This window comes from Poromitra crassiceps (assembly GCF_964638095.1).
Source record: "Poromitra crassiceps genome assembly, chromosome: 13".
NCBI classification, from domain to species: domain Eukaryota; kingdom Metazoa; phylum Chordata; class Actinopteri; order Beryciformes; family Melamphaidae; genus Poromitra; species Poromitra crassiceps.
The window spans coordinates 17,628,432-17,649,685 of NC_139644.1; the positions used below are offsets into that span (position 1 = coordinate 17,628,432).

The window sequence follows — 21,254 nt, forward strand, 5'->3', positions numbered from 1 at the left end:
ACTATGTTGTAAACGGAGTCCACAGCACAAGAATTTCACACGTGATACTTGTACCATGGAGTGACAATAAAAATCTTAAATCTTGAATCTTGAATCTACTGTGAGTGTGATCAGTGGGTTCACCTGACAGAGAACTGTTACCTAGGACAGCTGGTAGTTTTCAAATTTTAAAACAACTACAGTATTATGCTAATTCCAGTAAGACATGCATGACAGGGTTGTGTGAAAAATGGTTTATTAGATAATTTTGCTCCTTTGTAAGAAATGCAAAGAACACATTCGTAATTTTAAACATGATGATGTAAAATTAAACAAAAAGAAAGATCCTAATGTTGCTGAACTTACAGAAATTCTTAATACGTACTGTGATACATGCAAACTGTGAACATGTTTTAAAGACAAGTTCACTTTGAATAATAATTGTTAAAGGAATTACCTACACCCCCCCTACATAAGACAAGAAACATGGAATTTTCAGTATTATGTTAAAAGTAAGAGGACAGATGTGCTTTCATCCACAAGAAGCTTACTGCATGTTACACAGCTATGTGAGTGCAGGCAGGGGGCACTGCAGAGCAGGAAACACAATCCTGGCCAGCCTGTTATAAGACTGTATACAAATATGCACATAGCCACAGTGACTGTCCGTGGACTCCCGTTTTGAACATGGTTTTGAAGCCGAGTTTGGCATTCTGACCATCACCATCACCATCTTTCTTTCTTCTTTTTTGATTCAGAAGTAACCATATTAGGACGAGAAGAGCCACAGTGCACAGCTGCTATTGGTCCGTGATCGGCGAGCTGCGCGATCACTGGACAGACGACCTGTCAATCATGCCCCGAAGCATAGTCTGCTTTATCATCTATTTTACTCTAAATGGGACCATCCTATCCTCTGATAATAAGAATGAGAAGTGTCCATGTGTGTGTGTGAGATTGAGGAGAATTCTGTCCGGCCACAGCTATGCCGTGTTACGTGCGACTCCGATCAGGCTGAAACTTGCAGGAAGTGTAAAGAGCACCCCTGCGGGTGACCTGACGGAGCCAGATCTTTTAATTAGGTGATTGTCCTAATTATCTAATGATGTGGGCGAGGCCGCATAGCGGCCGAGCTGCAAATGCGGCGCGCAGCGGGCAAGCTGCAGGGCGGGTGAGGCGAGCCCACGCAGTGGGCGAGCCTAGGAATCGAGCGCGCGTAGCGCGTGAGATTGCTAGTATAATATGAACATCATGCTGTATTGAAGAGGACCTGAAACTAGTGATTGAGACCATCAACTCATCAGCAAAGTGTTTACTGAGGTAATAAATCAAGTGAGAAGTACGGTCATTTTCCAAACAATCAGACTTCTTTTCGCAGCTAGTGGAGTCGCCCCCTACTGGCCATTAGAAAGAATGCAGGCTGGCTTCATTTTCCAGCGGTGGAGGTTGCCGCTTGGTTATACAGTATGGGTACTCTAGAGGCAAAGTGTTGACGTGTAGGTAAGTGGAACTGCAATGGATCCTCCTCAACGAATTTGAGCCAAGGAAACATTCGTATTAGACTGCCAGTCATAATATTGTTTGCAAATTTTTTCAATTCTTTCAATGAGGGATTTGAATGATGGTCGCTGTTCAGGGTCGGCCTCCCAGCACTCCTCCATCAACACCTTCACCTGTTGGTAAAGAATAAATAAATAAATAAATAAAGTGTTAGTAAGGAACTTAGTAAGGAACTATAAGGTGTACTGAAAACGCTGAAAATTTTATATCTTAATGTGCAATATGTCTATTACATCATGTGGACAGTCTCTGGGACAAGGCAATCTCTTGGGTCTCTCCAGTAGCTTTATCAGCACCATCACAGTCATCTGTCCCTGGACATTCCCCATCATTTCAATGAACTTCTACAAAAAGCACACCCGAGCACATTTCACAATGAACACACAGATTCCACATGTATTTGACCGCTCTCACATTGAAAGATGTGCATGTTTGAGATGACGGCGAGAGGCCGATGTCGACATACCGTCGGAGGGCTCTGGCGAGGGTCGCAGCGGGTCAGGATCTCATACAGCGTGACACCAAACGACCAGATGTCAGAGGAAAAGGAAAACTTGCTCTCTTTCAGACACTCGATGGCATACCTACACAGCACACGCATGAAAAAATACAACTCACTGGCCAGAGTCGAGGCAGAGGCATCTGGGAACACTGTTCAACTGTTGCACGAATGAACCCACCAAAAGACAGGACTGTCTCCATCCTCGCGGACGCGATAGTAGATCGATCCTTCGGGGATGTGCTTCGTCAGGCCAAAGTCTCCGATCTTCACCAGGTTGTCATTCTCCACCAGGACGTTACGGGCAGCCAGGTCTCGATGGATGTATCGCTGTGAGTGCAGGTACTCCATCCCCTTTTAGGGAAGAGAATAACAAGACAGAAGGACAAACATGATAGAGAGAGAATGGGCCAAGAAGAGGATTTTAATTAAAACTGTATTGGGTTAGAGACTAGAGACACAACACAATACAATACAATAAAGATCATGCTTTTTAGAGGAGAATACCAGTGTCATTGAGCCTTTTTTTATAATAACTTTATTTACACAATTCAACTTGCAGCAGGTTTACAACAACAGTAACAAGACAAAGTGCTTGAGGTAGTGCATACTGTAGGTCATAGAACATAGGAGGGGCTGCACTGTGAAGCGCTGTGTTCATCAGACAGGCAGAGAGAACGAGAGAGAGAGAGAGAGAGAGAGAGAGAGAGAGAGAGAGAGAGAGAGAAAGAGAAAGAGAGAGAGAGAGAGAGAAAACCCGGCAGCAACTGTACCAGTTTATGTGCAAATCCGTTGGAATTCAACTGGATCCAACACATTAACGTTGCTTCCTATGGTCAGAAAAAGTCGGCAGATTTGTCGCTAGTCGCTTTTGAGAAATAAAGTCGCCAGAGCACAAGAATTTCACACGTGATACTTGTACCATGGAGTGACAATAAAAATCTTGAATCTTGAATCTTGAATAAATATAGCGACAAAGTCTCCAAGTTGGCAACGCTGGTTGCAAAGCATGAATTAGAAAAACAAGACGTGATGCTATAACAATAGCACAAACACCACAAGGAACAATGTAAAGGAGAGGACCGAGCTAAAAGAAAGAAGTCTCACCTGGCAGATCTGCTGGGCAAAGAGGAGGCACTGCTGCATACCCAGCTTACGTTTGAGAAGATACTCTCTCAGACTGCCCAGCGGGAGGTACTCCATTATCAGCTGCACCACCTGCCCTCCTGTTAATGTACAAGAAATGCATCTGATTTGTTTCAAATGCCAAGACTGAGCTGTTGCCTATTCTGTTGTAGCGCTCTGCATGCTGTGTGTTGAATGTTCAAAATATGGGGGAAAGAGTTGCACTTCAAATTGATTTCACTATTTGCACAGTAACAGCAGGGGCTAGAGTAATCATCACTTTCCTTAAGCATCTACTGAGCGCTGCCAGCTAAAAAGGAGGTGCCTGTTTGACACATGAACAAACTCTCATTTGCACATGTACACACTGTTAAAGCATAGCAGCAAACCTATTCAAAGCAGATGGTGTAAAGACAGACAGATGACAGACAGACAGATGACAGTTGAGTGGCTAGGACTCACCCAGCTCAGTGCAGCAGCCCTTGTACTTGACAATGTTGCTGTGGTACAGGGACTTGAGGATCTCAATCTCCTTCATCCAGCCCTCATGGAGATGGCCACATTCTTCTTGTTTCAACGCCTTCACTGCGACACGTTCCCCTGTCCCATCGTTGGCTGGGTCATACAAGTAGAGTGTCACTTTTCCAAAGTGACCCTGAAGTGGCACAAAGCGCAGTGAGTTACTGACTTGGACAGCTTTGACCACAGAGGGACAAGTACATTCCACTGGCCATGTGCAATAGGAACTCACCTCGCCCAAGTCCCGCATCTTTTTCAGGTAGCGTTTGAGGAACACGCTAGGGTCTGAGTCGGGCAGAGCCTCACTGGGGGATATATCAGGATCTGAGCACAGACATGAAAAAGCAGTTATGAATTATAACGGGAGAAGTTGAAAGAAAAGAAGAAAACATAGTTAAGTCGGCGAGAACCTACTTATGATCATGATTTCTGTGAGTTCTCTGAGCACAGTGCGGAAACAGGGTCTCTCCACCGGCTCGTAGGTCAAACACATGCTGATGAAGCTGGCCATTTCCTGGGAGGACGGTTCAGTTAAACGACCCTTTTGCTGATAGAAGCGCTCTTTCTATTGGGGGATAAAGGGTCACAGTTAGAGGTCAGAAGGAAGGGTGGCGTGTGGCTGCTGGAGTGACACCGGGGGGTGACGGCAGTGGCACGGGCCTACCTCAGACAAGGTGCTGCCACTCATGGGAAGATCACCATTGTTGCAGATCTCCAGCAGTGTGACACCAAAGCTCCACTGGTCGGCAGCATTGCCAATGGGCGCGCCGCTCTGGATACATTCAGGGGCAATCCATGGGATGCGCTCAAGGCGCTCTGCAGTGCAGACAGTGATGATAAAATGTTAGCCTCAAAGGTACCTCAAAAAGCCACAAAACACTTTTATTTTATTTCACTTAAAAAAGGGAGAGAAAGATTTAAAATCTCTTTTGCAAGAGACCTGGCAATTTAAACATACAAAAAGTTACACATAATACAACAAAGAAAACAACTTCCAAAATAGAAACAAAAAACGATATCACGTCAAAATATCTGGTCTAAAAGTAACATTTTAGACCAGTGGGCCCACTGAGTGGGCTTAGCTCCTGGCTCTGTTTGTGAAGCCAAAGCAGAAGTAACTTAAACCTGTTGATGTGATCTCAAGCTCACAGTGTTCTACAGGTGGAACTCCAGTCCAAAGCACAACTCGCAAATCATCTTAGCCAGTTCATTAATGTTCAAAATTTGTGAACAAATGGTTGCATAAAGTATAATTCAGATGATCTTTGTGGATAGCATGGCTGCTTTATATAAGAATGACCTTAATTCCATAAAACTGCTAAGAGCTCTAAACCAGCAAAGTCCCCATAAAAGTCAATAACACTTTTTTTAGGGCGAGTTTTTGCTTCTGAGAGCCTCAGTGGTGCACTGTGAGATGATGAAACTGCAAGACAACCGGGAAACGGGCAACAGGAAGTGGTCTCTGTGAGGTTTCCTGTGCCTTTATCTGATTAAAATAAGGCAAAACAAAAATAGAGAGCATCTGAAGCTGAATATGACTTTTTACAGAAGTGAGGCTTGATTTAACACACCATTACATTTCATTACGTCATTTGGCAGATGCCTTTATCCAAAGCGACTTACAATATCACATTTTGTCAACAGTAGAGAAATCAACTATGCAACACAATCTATGACAGCTACAACTTTTTGATGGAATACAGTAGCACTTGTAGAAAGTAGTTTGAGAAGGAATGAGTAACATTAGTTTTGTTTTTTGTTTTTAGAAGAGAGAGGTTAACAGCTGCTGGTACCGACCGTCACGTGACAGGACATTTAGGGTGATGGTACTGACCTTCACGTGACAGGACAGCCAGGGCGATGCCTGGGTCACTCAGCTTGATGAAGGGAGAGGTGCCATGCTCCAGACCCCGACGTGCCACCAAAATGTTCTTGGCACAGACGTTGCCATGAACAAGCTGCTTGGTCTCCTATAATGATCAAATTGGTACTGACATTAAGTATCTGGAATGCAGTTTGTGATGAACATAATGGCAACACCAGCTAATATTAAACACAAAACCAGGTAATGGCAAATTGAGACAACAGGTGTGAAATACCAGCACGTAAAGACAACGGTATGGTAAACTAGGTCCACTTATTTGGGCCTATGAAATGACAACAGCCATCTGATTCTGTACGGTGGCCGAGAAAGCTCAATGCACTTCAACTTAAGAAAACACATGCAAGTAGACAAAACACAAGCAAATTAAGAAAACAACTTCATCAATTTGACACATGCATGCTCTGCAAATACACACGACACAAATAGACAAACGCGCTGCAAATACAAATACATGCACTACAAATACACACAACATAACCAAATAGACACTTTTTTTTTATACCATAAACGCAAGGACAGAAGAACAAAAGGGATAAATAAAGACTTCCTGATAAAGGACAGACTGTCATTGGCCAACAGCACTGATGAGTAGCCAACTTAAATAACTTCAAAAGTCACAAAGCATTGAACAACAAGCGTGTCCCAGCTGGGTTCATCACTTTTTTGTGTCCCCTGGAAACAGCCGTTGTCGTCTGTGCTACTTGCAGCACATTTCTGTATTTGGTTGTGTTGTCTGTATTTTCACCGCATGTGTTGTCAAATTGATGATGCAGATGTTTTCTTAATTTGCGTGTATTTTGTCTATTTGCATGTGTTTTCTTAAGTCGCAGTGCGTTGAGCTTTCTCGGCCACCGCAACCACAAGATAGTGAAGATGGTTGTGCTGCGCAAGATCCCAGAAGTTCACTTGCAACAATTTATCTTAGTTGTGATCATTCAGTTCGAACACGAATGAACCAAAAACCTCAACGATGCAAGAAGAAACTTGAATGTTTTCTGTTTGTTTCATCACACAACACAAAAAAGCTAAAGATTTAGATTAATACATTTGAATCTGGTGATTTTGGTGGTCAAAGCAGCAGAATATCTAGAGTTTAACTGCAGTATGTAACACTGTATATTTGCATAATCTATGGAGTGGATCTCAACTGGTGGGTCCCGACCCAGAAGTGGGTTGCGGGGCCGTTTTGAGTGGTCGGGAAGGGGGCTAAATAACACTCCAAACTTAAGTAAAATTTTGGCGGAATGGCCATTTTCAAAAGGGTCCCTTGACCTCTCACCTCAAGATATCTGAATCACAATTGGTTCAATGGGCACGAGTCTCCCCTTTACAGACATGCCCACTTTATGCTAATCCCATGCAGTTTCTGGCAAAAACCATGCCGTTTTTTGCATGCAGTATAAATGCATTTTTTTTATTCAAGAAAAGTCTGCCTTTAATATTTCATATTCGATACAGTTTAAATTTAGATTCTTGAAACTTGATGAGCATCACCATTTAAACTGTCGGCCTAAAGAAATAATAATATTAAATTTGGGTCACGACTAAGGCAAAATGTTGGTTGTGGGGCTAGACCAGTTGAGAACCACTGATCTATAGTGTCCAAAGACTACAGAGGAGGATCAACTCACAAGATAAAAGAGGGCACTGGCAAGTTGTTTTGAAATGATGAATTTCCACTGAGGAGTCACCGATGCCTTTTCTTTGCGGAGGAAAACATCCAATGGCCCAAACTCCACAAACTCCTCGACCATGATGTCTGTGAAGAAGTCAAAGACAGGAGCAGTTTGAGGGGGAGGCCCAACCTCTGGCATCATATGCAAAATAGGAAAAACTTTCAAAACAAAGGGATGCACTACAAGTGTGGTTGTGTATTGGGTTTTGTGTTTCAGTTGGAAGAAGGATCAGATAAATTCAACAATAAACACTGTTGCTAATGTGTGATGGGGAAGTAGCCAACGAGGAAGTCCCACACCTAGAAGTAGAGGTGAGGTGATGAATTTGAATAGCCTTATTGCTCTTACTTTCAGATCCTTTGACAGATACGCCGTGCACAAACACCAGGTGACTGTGGGACACCTGACTCATGAGACTGGCCGTCTCAAAAAAAGCCTAAGAGAAAGAACCAGGAGGGATTAGTGAAAAAGCAAACAGCAAATACATAAAAATAAATAAAAAAATAGATAGAGTCATATTCAATAAACTGCCACAGTAACATTATTATCAGAGGCTTAGCAGAAGATCATATGGCTCTACTACTAATGTCTACTTACTAATGCAATATCTTTATGGCTTTCGTCTAGGATCTTGAGGACCACTCGGATGCCTTTGCGGACAGAGAGGTTGTTGTTGAACTCGTCCTCCTCTTCGTCCTCCCCTCCGCCCCACACCAGCAGACGCCCCGAGTAGATGTTGGTCCTGGTCCCACGGCCCAAGTGCTGTTCCTGCTCACAAACGCAAAAATGCTACCGGGTCAGTCACAGCACCACCGGACCAACAGATGGTCATATGGAGGCGGCGAGCGGGTCTCCTCACCTGCACGATCTCTTTGTCTTTGATCTGATGGAAGCGCAACTGGGTCAGGTTCAGGGTCAGAGGGTTGGGGTGAGTGCGGCGATCCACACCTTGCCTCATCACGAGCAGGTTGGATAGCTCTGCATCACACACAGACATATACAGTATACACATACATATCACAGAGGATAGCTCAGCATCACACACAGACATATACACATACATATCACAGAGGATAGCTCAGCATCACACAGACATATACTGTATATACACACATACATATCACAGAGGATAGCTCTGCATCACACACAGACATATATACACATACATATCACAGAGGATAGCTCTGCATCACACACAGACATATATACACATACATATCACAGAGGATAGCTCTGCATCACACACAGACATATATACACATACATATCACAGAGGATAGCTCTGCATCACACACAGACATATATACACATACATATCACAGAGGATAGCTCTGCATCACACAGACATATATACACATACATATCACAGAGGATAGCTCTGCATCACACAGACATATACTGTATATACACACATACATATCACAGAGGATAGCTCTGCATCACACACAGACATATATACACATACATATCACAGAGGATAGCTCTGCATCACACAGACATATATACACATACATATCACAGAGGATAGCTCAGCATCACACAGACATATACTGTATATACACACATACATATCACAGAGGATAGCTCTGCATCACACAGACATATATACACATACATATCACAGAGGATAGCTCTGCATCACACAGACATATATACACATACATATCACAGAGGATAGCTCTGCATCACACAGACATACTCAGTGTTGGGCAGTAGCTTGCTACAAGTAGCGAAGCTACATAGCTTAACTACATTTCTCAGTAGCTTGGTGGTAGCTTCACTACTTTTGAACCAAGGAGCTTTTTCAGTAGCTAAGCTATTTATAGACCCAAGTAGCTTGTAGCTTCCCGCAAAAGCTACAAGCTACTCGCCAGAGAGCAAAGCATGCAGTGGAGATTTCTGCTGTGGTTTGGATTAAACAGGAGGAGACATTGCATATGTCAAGTGTGCCTGTGTAGCCAATAAAGCACTTCCAGTTCCATTATGACGGACAACTAGTGTTGTTGTCTCAACCGTGCCTCTCTTGCAGCAAGACCCGGCACTACTCTGCCTCTGATTGGGTTGGGTTTAGGCATGAAGACTGATGATTGGTTAAGGGTAGGGCAAAATATGTAATGTGCTAGCGAAGTCACATCAGCAATGAACTTTGAAAGATGGCAGAGCCAGAGGGAGCCACTGGCAGTGATGAAGAAGACGTTCTGTTTTTGAATATTGTGCCAGTGAGAGTTTCAGTGTGTTTTATAATATAAACAATCAAAATGAGTTTTTTTTGCCTGCCTATTTGTTTAGTGGAAAGTTGTTCTTTGACAAGAAGTTGATTTCAATGTGAGAAAAAAGTAGCTTTGATGTAGCGAGCTGCTTTTGCCATGTTGCTCGTAGCTTAGCTTGCTACATTTCTCTGGGGATAGCTTCAATGTAGTTTAGCTATATTTAATCAAGAGTAACTGATAGCTTAGCTTACTACATTTTTCAAGTAGCTTGCCCATCACTGGACATACTGTATACACACAATCACACATACATATCACAGAGGATAGCCCTGCATCACACACAGACATATATATACATACATATCACAGAGGATAGCTCAGCATCACACACAGACATATACACATACATATCACAGAGGATGGGCCAATCCCAATTCCTATCTAAACCCTGAATCTTAACCCTCAGTCTCAAAAATGCGCACTCCCGCGAAGTGCTAGTGCTGTCTCGATTCTCAGTGTGTTGAGTTAAGGGTGAAGTTTAAGGGCTGTATGGCCCTTACTTTTGAGATTTTCCAGGACCACCCTTGGCAGTGAGTGCGATCCCAGAATCCCTTGCATGTCATCAGCTAGATCCATTCAGATGGAAGATGGCGGCGAAAGGAGGAAAAAAGCAGCCCTACAAAGTAGTATTTCCTTGTTAATAGAGATGTAAAAATTACGATAACCATTGTATTAGCTTAGTTTAATGTCATTTTATGGATTTCCGTTTTGGAATCCTAACAACAATTGTTGTTGCTAACTATCGATAGTCAGTAGCCGTGCTGGTGCGGTCAAGCCATATTATTATTATTATTATATTATATTATAACATTGTTAACGTTGTTACGAAATGCCATAATTCTCGGTGGTAATGTCGTTGTTGAGTTGTTTTTATCAAGATACAGCCTACGTGTAATGTTTGCACGGACATTTTCGTAAGATGACCGGGCTAGTGTTATCTCCCAGGCTACAGTATGCACCACAAAACAAGTGGGGGCTAGAATGACCGTGCTTTCCGACGTGAGGGCTGGCTTGACTGCAGTGTTTATGTAATGATAGATCGTTAGATAAAAAGCATGGGAGATAACTGCAAACTATTATCACATGAACACGGTAGTCAGTAGTTACAACATCCAGCAGTGCCGATAACATGTTTCGGTTTAACTGGTGACCGTGTTAACTCGGCTACGTTGCAATGTTAGCAATGTTATAATATAATATAATAATAATAATATGGCTTGACCGCACCAGCACGGCTACTGACTATCGATAGTTAGCAACAACAAATGTGTTAGGCTCCAAAACGGAAATCCATAAAATGACATTTAAACTAAGATAATACAATGGTTATCGTAATTTCTACATCTATATTATCAAGGAAATATTTGTAGGGATGCTTTTTTCCTCTTCTTTTGAATTGACAGACTGGATCCGGAGCTTTGGCATATTGCTGCCCCCCACAGTCTGAAGACGTATCTGCCTTTAAGGGCTGTCCCATTTTAAAGTCGCAAGATAGCCCTTAACACTTAGTTTTGAGGGCTACTAAGATTGAGGGTTGAGCTTGAGGGTTAAGATTGAGGGTTAAGAAAAGAATTGGGATTGGGCCGATAGCTCAGCATCACACACAGACATATACACATACATATCACAGAGGATAGCTCTGCATCACACACAGACATATATACACATACATATCACAGAGGAACCGGAAAATACACTTGGGGAATTTTGGGAGGAAGCAGCAACACATGCGTTTTTTTCCATGCAAGTTTTTCCTTGTATGCTTTGAGGGTTTAAAGATGGTGGTGCCAGGGTAGGTTAGACTATAGTATGTGTACTGTAGAATAGGTAGGCTGTCATGTCCTACTTATATCTGCTATAATCTATTTTTGTGTATCTTGCCATTCGTGAAGTTTGTCATATCTCTGTTTCACATAATTTATGTTTCTGTTCTATGGTGCATTGTTGACTAGATGTAAATAAACAACTTGAACTTGAATTTAAATCCCATATGCACAAACCTTGGTTTCTGGGTAGACAGCATTTCTTCACAGTGAAGCTGTCTGTGCCGGACCTGAGCACAAAGGTCTTAAGGCTGTCGGTGAGCTCCTTCACACTGGAGAATTCTCGATCCCAGCCTTCCAGACGGAACATCGAATCCTTGTGCAGAATCCGAAACTGCTTGTGGCTCGGCGTCAATCCATTCTGTGGGGCACGAGTGTGTGCACGCACAGACACACACAGACACACACACACACACACACACACACACACACAGACATAGACATACACACACGCACACACACACACACACACACGCACACACACACGCACAGGTATGTATTGCTAAGATTTCTGCTTTCTCCTTTCCCAGAGATGAGTGTGGGACCCACACTGTGGGTGTCATCTTACCTGGTTTCTGTTCAGGACAGCTAGTATGATGCGGTGATAGTCGAGAGCACTCCACCGTATGAGGAAGGCTCCCTCCTCCGCTGCCTCCTTTTTCAGCCTCAGCAGCACAAAGTCATCACTGGGGGGGGGGGACAGAGTTGTGATATAACACACTGTGCACATCGTTACAGCCTGACAGAGTTGTGATATAACACACTGTGCACATCGTTACAGCCTGACAGAGTTGTGATAATATAACACACTGTGCACATCGTTACAGCCTGACAGAGTTGTGATAATATAACACACTGTGCACATCGTTACAGCCTGACAGAGTTGTGATAATATAACACACTGTGCACATCGTTACAGCCTGACAGAGTTGTGATAATATAACACACTGTGCACATCGTTACAGCCTGACAGAGTTGTGATAATATAACACACTGTGCACATCGTTACAGCCTGACAGAGTTGTGATAATATAACACACTGTGCACATCGTTACAGCCTGACAGAGTTGTGATATAACACACTGTGCACATTGTTACAGCCTGACAGAGTTGTGATAATATAACACACTGTGCACATCGTTACAGCCTGACAGAGTTGTGATAATATAACACACTGTGCACATCGTTACAGCCTGACAGAGTTGTGATAATATAACACACTGTGCACATCGTTACAGCCTGACAGAGTTGTGATAATATAACACACTGTGCACATCGTTACAGCCTGACAGAGTTGTGATAATATAACACACTGTGCACATCGTTACAGCCTGACAGAGTTGTGATATAACACACTGTGCACATTGTTACAGCCTGACAGAGTTGTGATAATATAACACACTGTGCACATCGTTACAGCCTGACAGAGTTGTGATAATATAACACACTGTGCACATCATTACAGCTTGACAGAGTTGTGATAATATAACACACTGTGCACATCGTTACAGCCTGACAGAGTTGTGATAATATAACACACTGTGCACATCGTTACAGCCTGACAGAGTTGTGATAATATAACACACTGTGCACATCGTTACAGCCTGACAGAGTTGTGATAATATAACACACTGTGCACATCGTTACAGCCTGACAGAGTTGTGATAATATAACACACTGTGCACATCGTTACAGCCTGACAGAGTTATGATAATATAACACACTGTGCACATCGTTACAGCCTGACAGAGTTGTGATAATATAACACACTGTGCACATCGTTACAGCCTGACAGAGTTGTGATAATATAACACACTGTGCACATCGTTACAGCCTGACAGAGTTATGATAATATAACACACTGTGCACATCGTTACAGCCTGACAGAGTTGTGATAATATAACACACTGTGCACATCGTTACACCCTGACAGAGTTGTGATAATATAACACACTGTGCACATCGTTACAGCCTGACAGAGTTATGATAATATAACACACTGTGCACATCGTTACAGCCTGACAGAGTTGTGATAATATAACACACTGTGCACATCGTTACAGCCTGACAGAGTTGTGATATAACACACTGTGCACATCGTTACAGCCTGACAGAGTTGTGATAATATAACACACTGTGCACATCGTTACAGCCTGACAGAGTTGTGATAATATAACACACTGTGCACATCGTTACAGCCTGACAGAGTTGTGATAATATAACACACTGTGCACATCGTTACAGCCTGACAGAGTTGTGATAATATAACACACTGTGCACATCGTTACAGCCTGACAGAGTTGTGATATAACACACTGTGCACATCGTTACAGCTTGACAGAGTTGTGATAATATAACACACTGTGCACATCGTTACAGCCTGACAGAGTTGTGATAATATAACACACTGTGCACATCGTTACAGCCTGACAGAGTTGTGATAATATAACACACTGTGCACATCGTTACAGCTTGACAGAGTTGTGATAATATAACACACTGTGCACATCGTTACAGCCTGACAGAGTTGTGATAATATAACACACTGTGCACATCGTTACAGCCTGACAGAGTTGTGATAATATAACACACTGTGCACATCGTTACAGCCTGACAGAGTTGTGATATAACACACTGTGCACATCGTTACAGCCTGACAGAGTTGTGATAATATAACACACTGTGCACATCGTTACAGCCTGACAGAGTTGTGATAATATAACACACTGTGCACATCGTTACAGCCTGACAGAGTTGTGATAATATAACACACTGTGCACATCGTTACAGCCTGACAGAGTTGTGATATAACACACTGTGCACATCGTTACAGCCTGACAGAGTTGTGATAATATAACACACTGTGCACATCGTTACAGCCTGACAGAGTTGTGATATAACACACTGTGCACATCGTTACAGCCTGACAGAGTTGTGATATAACACACTGTGCACATCGTTACAGCCTGACAGAGTTGTGATAATATAACACACTGTGCACATCGTTACAGCCTGACAGAGTTGTGATAATATAACACACTGTGCACATCGTTACAGCCTGACAGAGTTGTGATAATATAACACACTGTGCACATCGTTACAGCCTGACAGAGTTGTGATAATATAACACACTGTGCACATCGTTACAGCCTGACAGAGTTGTGATAATATAACACACTGTGCACATCGTTACAGCCTGACAGAGTTGTGATAATATAACACACTGTGCACATCGTTACAGCCTGACAGAGTTGTGATAATATAACACACTGTGCACATCGTTACAGCCTGACAGAGTTGTGATATAACACACTGTGCACATCATTACAGCCTGACAGAGTTGTGATAATATAACACACTGTGCACATCATTACAGCCTGACAGAGTTGTGATATAACACACTGTGCACATCGTTACAGCCTGACAGAGTTGTGATAATATAACACACTGTGCACATCGTTACAGCCTGACAGAGTTGTGATAATATAACACACTGTGCACATCGTTACAGCCTGACAGGGGAATGTATTGCACCGCCCCATTATTATTATTGCTGCCACCCCCCAAAGGTCCCAAAGGCCTGACGTATTTGAGTTCAGGACAACAGCTGACCACATACAACTCAAAATCAAGTATTTTAACTGTATAATTTTAGAGAATTTCAAAGTCAAAGACCCACATTTGTCCCTTCAAATGGCTTCAGTTCTAAAAAATTCGGGTGGGTTAAAAACACATTGCTCCATTGGTTCTGACAATGACTGATACATTTGAGATCAGGACAACTCTGACTAGTACACACCAACTCAAAATCAAGCTTCTTTTTTTTTTACTGCATCAATTTAGAGAATTTAAAAGTAAAGTCTCACATTTGTTGGTTGAAATGGCCGAAACTTGGGGTGCTGTGAAAACACATTGCTCCACAAGTTCTGACAATGACTGATACATTTGTGTTCAGACAGGAACCTTGACATTATTAACCCAAAAGTCAAATGTAGGCTACAGGTCTGATCATGCTTACTGTCGTGCACAGTCACCCGCCCCTGTTTGTGCTTGCGTGTGTATATACAGTGTGTGTGTATGTGTGTGTGTGTGTGTGTGTGTGTGTGTGTGTGTGTGTGTGTGTGAGAAAGAGGGAGAGAGGGAGATACTCACTGCATAGGCCCATGCAGTCCATTTGTTGCACTCAGCACTACCCTTGGAGGGGCCACCTCATGACAGAGATAGTGGTGGGCGTCTGCAGTCAGCCGGAAGTATCCATCTAGCAGGCAGATGAAGGAGCGGGCCTCCCGGCTGGAGTTCATGTGAACCTCCTACACACACGCACACGCACACACGCACACACGCACGCACACACGCACACACACACACACACACACACACACACACACACACACACACACACACACACACACACACACACACAAACACCACCAGATTACCATCAGAGGTATGTAGAAATGCATACCAACAACCCAAAGCTCTCACACACATACAACTGCAGAAAATAAAAGGTGTGCACCTTGGCAAACATGCATACTGCACATTCAGATACTTTAAGGAAGTAGCATTCTGATGAGTACAACGACCAATACACAGTATATCAATTAAGTGAATGCATTTACAACCAACCAACATTTACCAATTAAATGAATGCGTTGCAGCCTTTACGGAACATTTCAAGTGCTCTCACCATTGAGTGGTTGTCCTGCGTGCTAATGCACACATTAGCTCCGTTGATGGATATGTGCGATATTTCAGGGAAGTCACAGAACGACGTCCATTCATCGGGCGTGTTGACACTGGGCTGGCTGGACTGCTTCTTTGTTTTCTTCGTGTAACCCATGTAATCATTCCTGTAGTAACTGTTCTCCTGAGCCTGGGGGAAAGAGACACTGACACTGATTGCGCTGCCAAGAGCACACGAGCAGAAGAACGCTACGCACCGCAGAAAGAGGACATCAGAGGCACAGAATAGACCCTTCTCACAGGGGGCCATTTTGTGTTGAAAAGGCAGGGTTAACACAGGTGCAAGCAAAACACTAATGAGGGTTTCAAACATCCATGATTGGAATTTGGAAACCGTCATTAGTGTTTTGCTTGCACCTATGTTTATTCTGCCTTTTCGACACAAAATGGCCCCCATGAAAAGGGTCTACACGTACCTTTTGCCCGGACACTTTCCTCCACTGGATCCCCTTGGTGCCGGACACCAGGATCTCGTGCGTGGTCGAAGCTGTGAAGTTGGCTTCAGAGACGCCGTGGGCGTGAGTGTTGTTGAGATAAGAGCCACTTGAGTCGCCATCTTCCCTCAGCTCCAAGTGGGACACGGGGAAGGTCTCGATGCCAAAGCGCGGTGCCAGGTGCTCCAGTGTAGAGACGTATTTATACATGACCTCCTGGGAGCCCAGACGCCCCTTATCCACTGTGTGCTGTTGGAAGGTGCGCACAAAGTCTGCAAACACCCGCTGGATCCTGATCTTGGTCAGGAAGTTGTCCTTGCCTATGTGTTTGGAGAAAGACCTCGGGATGCAGCGCAGGAAGCTGTGAAGAGAGATTGAAGCATTTTATCGGCAAGCAGCGGTTAGATCAGATTAGATGAAGCTTTATTGATCCCCGAGGGCAAATCGGGTTGTCACAGCAGCAGAAAATAGGAGATACTGTAGATAAGAATAAGATAGAGTATTATGAAGATAATTACACAATCACAACATATTCAAAATAATACAGAAAACTAGAAAGGTGATTGCTGCAAACTGTTGACTGACCTCACTGACCGCTTGTCAGTGAGGTAAAAAAAACTGGTCCATTGGAGTGAATGGAGATGTTGCAACTCTTCTATGATACAGCTCTGGGGAATACTATGAATATCATGTAATACTAGTGAAGCATCAACCTAACGTGACATATAATATCCAAAAACTGTAAATTCCAAAACTTTTCCAAAACACACTGATAATTCCAAACCTTTTCCAAGCCTGGAAATCAGTTTTTTCAAATTCCATAAGTTTTCCAGGAATTTCATGACTGTGGGAACCCTGTATATACACACTAGTAGCTGTGTGTGTGTGTGTGTGTGTGTGTGTGTGTGTGTGTGTGTGTGTGTGTGTGTGTGTGTGTGTGTGTGTGTGTGTGTGTGTGTGTGTGTGTGTGTGTGTGTGCGCACGCGCACGGACACGCGCGTGCCCGTGTTTGTCATTGTGTGATTGCTGACTCAGCAAACACACAACGAAACTGAAATCTTTTAGACAGGGTGAACGGGATGTGCATTGCAAACTATTCTCAATGGCATGTGCACTAGTACAAGTGATAGCTTGAATGACATACCAAAGCCAAACCATCTTCACTTCGCTCTTCAGCAACGAATTACCTGACTTTTTTGGCAACTTCCTGTAGGGTACAGCCTGTCTGCATGGCCTGGTGAGAGAGGTGAAGCACAGCCATGCCCAAGCTCTCATTCTTGAAGCGACTGAGATCATCCTCCGACTGCACCTCGTCCAACGGCACGATATCATTCACAAAATCATATTTTGCCTATTGGGGGACACAAAAGGCAAGGATTTTACATCACACAAATAGCGTGAATAATGATAAATAAATACACAGTAAGCCACGGACAGCAGGCTAAAACACACACACACACACACACACACACACACACACACACACACACACACACACACACACACACACACACACACACACACACACACACACACACACACACACACACACACACACACACACACACACACACACACACACACCTGGGAGAATAGGTATTCCAAGGAGGTGATTTCCAGCAGAGGCGAGCCCCCCTGCTCTGTCCCAGGACGCAGGGCATAACGAGATACCGCCGACTCCTTCTCATTTAGGCCGTGCCAATTCCGAAAGTAAAACCTGGGTATGAGGAAACAGTTAGTGGACGTTCCTGGAGGTCACTGTAAGGAACTATGCTCAGTGTGTGTCATCAAGAATGCTGACTAACCTCATACGGTAGTGAAGTACAAGGCAGGAGTTCTCCTCTGGACTGAAAATGTGGTTTGGGCTGAACCAACAGTGGGACTCTGGCTCGTAAAGACCAAACAATGCGTGGCAAAGAGGCGTGATGCCTGGGGGTGGGGGAGAAAATAAAGAGGTTACACGTCTCTCAGTGCCAGAATAAAGTACCAACCACCGGCTAAACAGCATTTACTGTATCTGGGTGTGTCAGGGTTAGGGTTGCCACTCTTTTGTCATGTTTGGAGATTTCAAGCACTTTTCAGGGACACATTAATTCAAAGTGACGGGCCAATTGTTCACAGAGATGTTCACATATACCAGTCTCGTAACTGTCGTAAGTCCTCTAATGCAAATGTGTTTCCAGTCATGCTTATACACATCAGAATGAATCATAAACACTTAAAACTCAAAGTAATCTTGAAATCCTCAGCATTTACTGTAGATCTGTATATAGGAAGAAAGTCTATCGAGCTTGGCCCCGCCATTTTGAGATGACGGAGCGCACAAGGCTCAAACTCAGAGAGTCTGGTAGGCTAAATTCAAGCACTTTTAAGGGCCTCTTTATGAATCATAAACACTTTCAAGTACTTGATTTAATTTGTTTTACTTTTATTCAAGCACTTTCCAGGCATGTGGCAACCCTGGTGTGTCTTGAAGGCTTAAAATCACTGTACGCCTTGAGTCTCTATCCCTGAAGCCTAAGGATCAAGTCAAAAATCTTGGCGTTATTATTGATTCCGATCTCAACTTTAACTCCCACATTAAGTCAATTAGAAAATCTGCTTGTTATCATCTTAAAAATATAGCAAGAATTAGGGGATACATGTCCAGAGAGGATCTAGAAAAACTAATTCACGCCTTCATTTATAGTAGGTTAGACTATTGCAATAGCCTTTTTTCTGGTCTCTCCAAAAAAGAACTTAGGCAACTTCAACTCATTCAGAATGCTGCTGCTAGAGTTCTAACGAAGACTAAGAAAGCTGATCATATCACTCCAGTTCTTAAGTCGTTACACTGGTTGCCAGTGTGTCATAGAATAGATTTTAAAATACTGTTATTAGTCTATAAATCACTTAATGGCATAGGCCCAAAATACATAGCTGAATTGCTCCCACACTACGAACCGTCTAGAACTCTTAGGTCAACAGGGTCCAGCTTATTAACTGTCCCTAGGATCAAATCAAATCATGGGAAGGCTGCATTTACCCACTATGCTTCTGCTAGCTGGAACAAATTGCCTGAAGACCTCAGATCTGCCCCAACCTTACTTACTTTTAAAAATAGACTAAAGACTTTTATGTTTACCGTCGCTTTTAACTGCTGACAGCTACTATGCAAACCCAATGAGTCCTCTATAAGTTTTTAGCTCTTTCTGCAACTGCTGCGCCTGTTGCTTAATGCACTTTTTATACTCTTTTTTAAAGTTTTGTTGTGATGCTTTTAAATGTCCATTTTATTCTCTTCTTTTCTTTTCCTGTCAACCATTTTATGTGAAGCACTTTGAATTGCCTCTGTGTATGAAATGTGCTATACAAATAAACTTGACTTGACTTGATGAAGTGAAGGCTGACGCCAGTCTTACCTACAGCCTCTGCGTCAGTCTTACCTACAGCCTCTGCGTCAGTCTTACCTACAGCCTCTGCGGCGGAGACGCACAGCTCCTCTGCTGTGACCTGGCCGGCTGTGTGGGACAGATAGCGCTCCCCTTCCTTTGACCAGAAGAGGCAGACATGGACGCCCTGCCCCTGAGGAGGCTCACACAGGCCAGGACAAGCCCCCGGCCGGGCTCTCTTGGAAAGCCCCCGAAAAGACATGCTAGGGGCAGCTGAATCACTGAGGGTTACACACACTGACACACACACACACACACACACACACACACGAGCAGTCAGCAGTGGTTCTCAAACATTTTCACGTCAAGGACACAAATTAGACCACGGACCCCCATTCAGTAAGATTTTGTCCCAGGGTCCAACATCTGATAAGATTTTTGCTTGTATATGTTGTATTACAGCAGAAACAAAGTGTATGAAACCCATGAGCAAAATAGTCATAGGGCCTACATTCTGTCGTGTTACTTCTGGAAGGACTAGTGAAAATAAATGATTCCCCTTTTTGCTGGGGACCTCCTGGGAGTCCCGGGACCTGAGAACCTGCAGAGTAGTTAAAGCCTAAGCCTATGTTCACGTGACATTTTTAATGTTACAGTTACATATTTCTCTACTCTATGCCTTTATGTATTTATTGATTGAATAGCCTATATATTATGCTCCTGTGATTAATATATATTATGCTCCTGGTGATTATTGATTATTATTATTGCTATTGTCATTTTACAGAGTTTAGAAAACGAAAGAAAGTGTCCGGTAAAAAAAAAATGGGGGGCGGGGGGGCATGTGCTATTACAGTTTAGAAAACGAAAGTATCCGGGGGGGGGAAGCAAGGGAAAATGTTCTGGCTTCGGTCAATCGGATCAATTTGTCAAAAGGCCTTCCGGATTGCAGCCTGTTTATTGTTTACATTATGGGTAACAAATAACAATAGTTTATAGAACATCCTTGGTAACAATAGCAGTAGCATACAGCGCAGCAACAAAACATTATCATTATAACATGCCTACATACAAACATACATACAAGTGTGTCGCTGCGTCATCGACTGGCCCAAAAACGTGATGGGACCTCTTTTGCCTAGCAGTCGACCCACAATACAGAAAGTAAACAACATTGCTATTTCCAAACTTTAAAGGTGTATGGCTGGACAACAAGTATGCTATCTTACCATTTAACGACGAGCTTTCAAAGGTGTGATGTAAAGCCTAACACGGTCAGCCGAAATGACATGTAGTCTTCATTATCTTGCGAGCGTATTTCCCCCCTCGGCTGCTGTCATGGATTCTCACGAACTACTGTGTGAGTC

General features: G+C 43.2%; 1 protein-coding gene across 1 annotated transcript; it reads right to left on the bottom strand.

Moving 5' to 3' along the window:
* Positions 1 to 218: 218 nt before the first annotated feature.
* tyk2 (tyrosine kinase 2) lies at positions 219 to 20,998 on the bottom strand. Its single transcript, XM_083648708.1, has 24 exons — positions 20,972 to 20,998; positions 19,966 to 20,184; positions 18,322 to 18,445; positions 18,101 to 18,233; positions 17,704 to 17,867; positions 16,499 to 16,877; positions 16,027 to 16,212; positions 15,489 to 15,646; positions 11,905 to 12,022; positions 11,514 to 11,697; positions 8,103 to 8,221; positions 7,841 to 8,011; positions 7,592 to 7,679; positions 7,199 to 7,326; positions 5,517 to 5,652; positions 4,347 to 4,498; positions 4,097 to 4,247; positions 3,915 to 4,006; positions 3,626 to 3,818; positions 3,146 to 3,264; positions 2,220 to 2,392; positions 2,006 to 2,123; positions 1,773 to 1,883; positions 219 to 1,652 (listed from the first exon to the last, which is right to left on the bottom strand). Exons 1-24 carry the CDS (start codon positions 20,988 to 20,990, stop codon positions 1,506 to 1,508), a joined length of 3,582 nt encoding a protein of 1,193 aa, XP_083504834.1. The 5' UTR covers positions 20,991 to 20,998; the 3' UTR covers positions 219 to 1,505.
* Between the last annotated feature and the right edge of the window lie 256 nt (positions 20,999 to 21,254).